The sequence below is a fragment of the Patagioenas fasciata genome, chromosome 16 (assembly GCF_037038585.1).
Source record: "Patagioenas fasciata isolate bPatFas1 chromosome 16, bPatFas1.hap1, whole genome shotgun sequence".
NCBI classification, from domain to species: domain Eukaryota; kingdom Metazoa; phylum Chordata; class Aves; order Columbiformes; family Columbidae; genus Patagioenas; species Patagioenas fasciata.
In genome coordinates, this window is record NC_092535.1 from 6134039 (window position 1) to 6140509 (window position 6471).

The window sequence follows — 6471 nt, forward strand, 5'->3', positions numbered from 1 at the left end:
TCCGACTGCTGGTTCCCAGGAGGGTACATAAAAGTCCAACTGGTCCAGATAGGCCTCTGGTCCCCAGGCTGACTCCAGTTTCCACACAAATGGCCTGTCCCCATCACCAGCTCCAGGAGCAGAAATCTGTGATGATTTGCAGCTGGCTCAGAGCTCAGTTGGGGTGAGGCCCACAGAGCACAGTACCAGCCACCTCTCATCGCCCTGTGAATGTTTTCCAGGTGCCTGTGGCTTTGTGATCCCTCCTGCCATAGCAGACCCAGCTGCAGCTTCCCCCACACCTGTGCTGAGCTGAGCCCTGACTTCCCAGGGAGACCAGCCCCTGTCCCTCCACATAGCCCAACGTCCCTGGCAAAACCCTGCCTTTGTGGCACTGTGTGCCACTGGCAACTCCAGATGGTCACTGTGCTTCCCCCCACTGCTGCCAGCACACAGGCAGCCCATCTCCATCCATGTTCCCATCCTCATCCCTGTCCCCATCCCCGTCCCCATCCTTATCCCCATCCCTGTCCCTCCCTCCCGCCCCCTTGCCTCACTGGGCAGCACCAGGGCTGCTGGTGGAGGTGCTGGGGGGTTTCCAGACCCCCAAAGGGGATGGTGCCACCCAGCCAGGCCACACTTCCCAAGCATCATCTCCAGCTCTGAGCAGTGCAGCCAAACCTGCCTCCAGAGGCCATGTCTGTGCATGTGTGGCAGGACAGACAGATGGGGCTTTCACTGCCCAGAGAGCTTTTTGTCACTGATCTGAAAAACATGTCCCCCTGGGAAGTAAATGTAGCTCCAGCTCTAGCTGGGGTCCTAGCACACCCCAGGAGAATCGGGCACTTTTCTCTTCTGATCCCATCACAGCAACAAGGACCAAATGCTGCCTTCACGCTTGGCAGAAAGTGGAAGCCAATCACTCTGCAGTGGATGCTGCAGTGTGAGGTTGCAAAAGAAAAGCAGACCCATGTCCTGTATCCTACATCCCACATCCCATGTTCCACATCCCACTCTGCAGCCAACCCCCGTGTCCGTGTCCCACTCGGACTCCGTGGGAGCCCACCTGGAGGTGGTGGATGGGAAACAGCTGCCCCCAAACAGTCTGTGGATCTCCAGCCAGCCACCCCCACTGAAAAAGGAACATTTTCCAGCATTGGCATCCAGCCCCAAACCTGCTGCCTCTTTTGGTTGATGTCAGGAAGAAATCCAACCCAAGTGTAAATCACTGCGAGCCCGGCCAGGATACTGCGTACAAGTGCTTGCTTCCCTAGAAGCCACCTCATTTTAGCGTATGTTGCCACAGACCCAGGAGCTCTCCCCAGTTAACTGTAACAAATGACTTTATGGGATTAGGGCCAGTAATCTTCCGATCTGGGTAATCTCCCTTAAGGGATTATTTACTCACAGAAGTGTGGTGACCACCAGCCAGCTGCCACCTCGCTGCCTCCATCCCTGTCCCCTGCGGCCCCTGTGCAGCTGCCCGTCTCCTCTTGCTCGCAGGCTGGGTGGGGTGGAAAGAAGGGATAAAAGCCATTTTGCGGGGCAATGTTTCCCCTGTCCTGTAGGCAGGACCATTCAGGGCAGAGGACGGATGTGGTGCCCTGGAAGAGCCTTGTGGCTGCTCCAAGCATCTCCAGGGCTGGTCCCTGCCTGGCACAGACTGGGGGCCATCGGGGCTGGCCGCAGATGAGCCGAATCTTGGGGACCACAGCTGACTCCTGTCCACAGGGATGGCAAACCCTCGGCCCCCCAAGCTCTCTGTGAGCCACCCAGCTGCACCAGCAGAAATCTGAGCTCATGGCCCCATGCTGTGAGTGCCCTTAGTGCGTTCTGGGGGAAAAAAGCACAGAAAGGCAACCTGATGCTCCGAGGGGCCCAGCTGCCGGACACGGGCACAGCATTAGAGAGCAGACGGGAGCGCGGGGCTGACAGGAGGGGGACAGCTGGTAACAAGCTGGTGACAAGGCGTAAATAATTCACACCCTTGGGGACCCGCGGCGGCGGAGGCTCCCACACAGTCCCGACGTCCAGCCCCGCTCCCTGCAGTCGGCAGGGGCCCTGGGCGGGGATCCCCCCGATACCGGGACTCGGCCGCACCGAAAGCCCCATCCTTTTGCCGGGCGGCCAGTCCCCGCCCGGCCAGGACCGTGCCGGGGGCACGGAGTCAGTCCCGGGGTCGCCACCCGGCCACGTGTGCGGCAGCCCTCGCCCCGGCTTGGTCCCCACCGACTCGATCCGTCCCGGGGCCATCGGAGCGCCAGCGGGGCCGGGCTGGGTCCACGGGCAGCGCCCGGAACGGCCGCCAGGGGGCGCGCTCCCGCCGCGGAACTCATCCGGGCGGCTGCGGGTTCCGCCCGGCGGGGAGAGCGGAGGACCCGGGCGGACTGGGAGGGGAACCGGAGCGGAGCCGTACCGGAGCCGGCCCGCCATGGCGCGGGACCCGGCCTTCGTGCTGCGTTACCTGGCCGAGGTGGAGGAGCTGGCCGAGGACGTGCTGGCGGCGCGGCAGCAGGTACGGCCCGGCCTCCAGCGCCCCCGGTAGCCCCGACGCTCTTCCCCCGCCAGTGACCCCGACCTCCGCTGCCTCTGTCCCGCTGCAGATCGTGGACCTGGACATGAAGCGGAACCGGAACCGCGAGGCCCTGCGGGCGCTGCAGAAGGACCCGGAGCCCGAGGGTGAGCCCCTGGCCGGGGAACGGCTCCGTGCCGGGGAAGAGCCGCCCTGACCGGGCCTTCTCCTTCTCCTCCTCCCCCAGCCCAGGCCATGGTTTGCTTCGGGGACATGTTCATCGAGCTCCCGAAAGCCAAGACCAAGGAGATGCTGCAGAAGGGTAAGGCCGGCTGCTCAAGAGGCTCTGCCTGCACATAACCCTGATAAGGTTTTTAGAAAGAGCGCAGAATCGTTCAGGTTGGAAAAGACCTTTAAGATCATCAGGTCCAGGCATTAACCAAACACTGCCAAGCCCCCCTCTGAATCACATCCCTGCTGGACTTCGAAGTGCCCAAAACTTCTCACCAGCACTCACAGGCAGATTCTGCCCTGGGAAGCACATTTGGGCACAAAGGAACTGGGAGCTCAGCCTCGGGGACAGGGGTCCCTTGAGGAAGAACTTTCTGCTGCCCCCGGGCCTGGGCTCCTGTGCCGAGCGTGCCGCAGGAGGTTCTACCCACACTCCTCACTCTTGTCCTGCTTCTCTCAGACCAGGAGCAGCTGGATGAGGAGATAAACAACCTCCGGAAAGAGCTGCGCATGAAGGTCAACCGCCTCTACGAAGCTCAAGGTGAACACACCTGTTCTGGAACTTTAAGTATCTCAGAGCAAACATCATAAGTTGGGAGGGTCCAGAAGCTCCTGAGTTCTGTGTGTTCCTGGAGCCGCTTTCCCACTGGCTTTGCAATTTCTTTCCTGCTCTGGTATCGTATGGCTCCTGATGCGGAGCTGTCACCCACCAGCACACTGCACTGAAAGGGGTTCCGTGTCACACCAGGGTGACCGCACATCAGCTTCCAGGGCTGCCCCTGCCCTCCCCGCAGTGCCTCCAGAACTTAACATCAGCTGCTTCACTTGTTTTGTAGCAAAATCCTGATTTTTCTGTGTGTTCTTTCAGGTAAACCTGAGCTGAAGGGATTTAACCTGAACCCCATGACTGCTGAGGAAATGAAGTTAATCAATCGCATCCTGGAGGGCTGAGGCGGCCGTGCCCTTGTCACGGTCACCCGTGGAGCTCACACTGCAATAACCGTAGCTCCTGGGGTATGCAGGACGTCAGTGTGCCAGCAGCTGCCTGGGTCAGGGACCTGGCAGGTTCTGGGAATCGTTTGGCTCCTCAGCTACGACGCTGCAGCTTCCTGGGATCACAAACACTTTCCTGCTCCTCACTGCAGAGCCACGGCTGGAACATGGCACTGGGGAAATACCCGTGGCCAGGGTGGAGGTGGGGTTATTGTTAAATAATAAAATCCGAACAGCGAGGCATTCTTACTCTGTCTGTTCCTTGTATGCAAGCGCTTCTGGAGTTTGGCTTCAGAGCTGGTTCATTGTGGTGTCGGGAACAGGAGTGGGAGGAACTGGGAATCTGCAGCACAAGCCTAAGCACAGAAGAGGAGCTGTGGTGGCAAAGCAAAGCAAAGCAAAGCTGTACAGCCGAAGCACGTCAGGAATCTCTTTAGGGGCAGGAGGAGGCAACGTCCTTTTAGTATCACTGGGAAAACACGTTTTGCTGTTAGGTTGGAAGGCAAGAGACCACAGAAAGGAGCTTTCAAAACTAGATGAAGAGATGAAATGTATATAGTTTGAAAAAGCAGCCTGAAGAAGGCTGAGCAGGAATAACCACTGAGCCTGCCTCATAGCAAAAAGACAATTGATTTAACCAGTAATGGTTTCCTCAAGGGTTTTTACATTCATTGTTTTCTACACCACCCTGTTTAGTCTGAACGTGCTACCCCAGCATAACTCAGTTAAGACTTATAAGATTAAAAAAAAAAACCAACAAACCAATAATAAAAATAAAATCACAATTAGTAATGGACTACAGAGAGCTTGATTTTTTTTTTTTTCCTGTGCTCAAGTCCTGACAAGCCCTTTGTTTTTTGAACTTTTCTAGACATATTTCTGGATAGAATTTAAAATCTTTAAACAGAGCAGTTGCCCTTTCTCCAGCTCTCGAGGCAGCTGACCCGCCTGCGGAACCTAATGCAGATCGGGCCTCAGCCCAGCCCTCCCTGCAGAGCATCAGACACGGCCCCAGCATCCCCCTGGTCCCCATCACCTCCCGGCCACACAGCGCTGCCCAATCCAGTTACACACACACTTCAAATTATGGAGAGTTCCAAAAAACACCCTGTTTCAGACTCCTTAGAACTGAGGTGTGATTGCTTTAAATCTAAAAAGCCACTGCCATCGCCTGATCCAAGTTTTAAAATTCTGTAGCTAAGGCTGCATACCCTGAATGTACATCTGCCAGCAGCCAGCCTGTCCGCTTCAGACTTCAGTTCTAGATTAAAAATAACATGGACTTGCTACCTGAACTGTCGTGCCTGTGGCTTTTTCAGAAATTGCATCTCTCCTGGAAGCGAGCAGCAGTTCAGCACCAAGTCCTGGTGCTGGAGCTGCGCTTTTACATAACCCGCGTAGTACAGCCAAAGCCTCCATAATGTGACAGCGAGATGATTTTTAGTATCATGGCAACAGGTTTTCTGCTCTGGCACATTCCCACAGTAGCAGCAGCAGGAGGATCGGGTGCCTGCCTTCCCCAAAACCTTTGTGTGCAGAAGGTGTTTAGCCCCGTTATTTTCTCACATAGTACAGAGCTGAGCTACGCGAGCGCAGACGGACAGCTGAGAAGGCAGCATCCCTTGTGTCAACCACTGTGAAATATTTCATTCCAGCTTATTGCAGCTTCAAAGCTGGGAAATCTTTAGAAGCCGGTGGCCAGTGCCTCGTGCTGAGCCAGCAGTGTCCAGAGAGCCGCGGGAACTGCCACCGCACATGATGAGGAAGAGCGAGTGACCTTCATCCACCGTGATCCCTGCCATCCCAAGCTCAGGCTCAGCATCACGCTTTCTGCTGTGCAGGAAGATTCTTGAAAAGCTGCTTCAGTTGCTTCTTCCTGTCATCATAGCAGCCTGCAAGGGAAACATTAATGGGGGAGCCACACATCGCCTCGCGCTTCCTCCCTGTAGCGGGGAGGTAACGTCCCACTTCAGGTGAAGTTTTGTTGTGTTTTGTTAGTTGGAAACTACAGCAGAGATCACTGCAGGCACGCTGGGCTGCATGCTGCAAAATACACTTACAAAACACGTAAGCCTCTTGAAAGTACAACTTCAGAATCCAGGGTCTACTTTCCAACAATAAAAATACACAACTAGCTCCAGGAACGCACCCAGCAAACACAGGGACTGCAGAGTGGATTTTGCAATAAAGCTGGCGTATGGAGAACTCTGCTGTGACCTGACGCTTCACAAGCAGGGCTATGAACAACATCGTTCCCCACTACACTTACCTGCTGGTTTTCAACAGTGCTGCTGCAGCCTGGTTGCTATCGCCACTTTTGGAAAGGATCTGCTCCTTTTGGTCTCTTAATTCTGTAAAAGCCTACAGGCCTGTTGTTGTTCTCTTATTCCCAAGTGAAAGGTGTGTGTTCTGCTCTCGCTGACATGAGGCCAGGTCAAGGCTGTGCACATGGCCCACGAGCGCGGGATGAGCACACACCTAAACGCACATTTGCCATGACTTTCTCAATCACCAGAGGTTTCCCCTCTGCTGACAGGGCCATGGTGCCCCACCAGGTCCGAGCCTCGGGTGTGCTTCTCCTTCCCATCAGCCTGCAACAGCAAACACACGTCCTGAAGCACCCAAGCAGCGACAGCTATCTGTGTGCGCCCAGGGATGAACTCCCAGATGAGCAGCGGTAAAGCCAGACAGCTGAAAGCAGTGGACATCTTTTTGCCATTAATATCTGAGCTTAGCACAGTCGTGGAGTCAATCAC

The 6471-nt window shown here is 55.9% G+C and overlaps 1 protein-coding gene across 1 annotated transcript; it reads left to right on the forward strand.

The window, feature by feature from the left end:
• Window positions 1-2315: 2315 nt before the first annotated feature.
• On the forward strand, window positions 2316-3964 carry PDRG1 (p53 and DNA damage regulated 1). The gene is made up of 5 exons (XM_065849929.2): window positions 2316-2494; window positions 2583-2658; window positions 2739-2813; window positions 3183-3263; window positions 3591-3964. The coding sequence occupies exons 1-5, from the start codon at window positions 2411-2413 to the stop codon at window positions 3671-3673; spliced, it is 399 nt and encodes a 132-aa protein (XP_065706001.1). The 5' UTR covers window positions 2316-2410; the 3' UTR covers window positions 3674-3964.
• The last annotated feature ends 2507 nt before the right edge of the window (window positions 3965-6471 follow it).

Bases quoted from the DNA above. Each gene is read 5' to 3' on its own strand.
- PDRG1 (XM_065849929.2), top strand. From the start codon at position 2,411: ATGGCGCGGGACCCGGCCTTCGTGCTGCGTTACCTGGCCGAGGTGGAG. The intron at 2,659-2,738 runs GTGAGCCCCTGG...CTCCTCCCCCAG, and splicing joins GAAGGACCCGGAGCCCGAGG to CCCAGGCCATGGTTTGCTTC. The intron at 3,264-3,590 runs GTGAACACACCT...GTGTTCTTTCAG, and splicing joins CCGCCTCTACGAAGCTCAAG to GTAAACCTGAGCTGAAGGGA.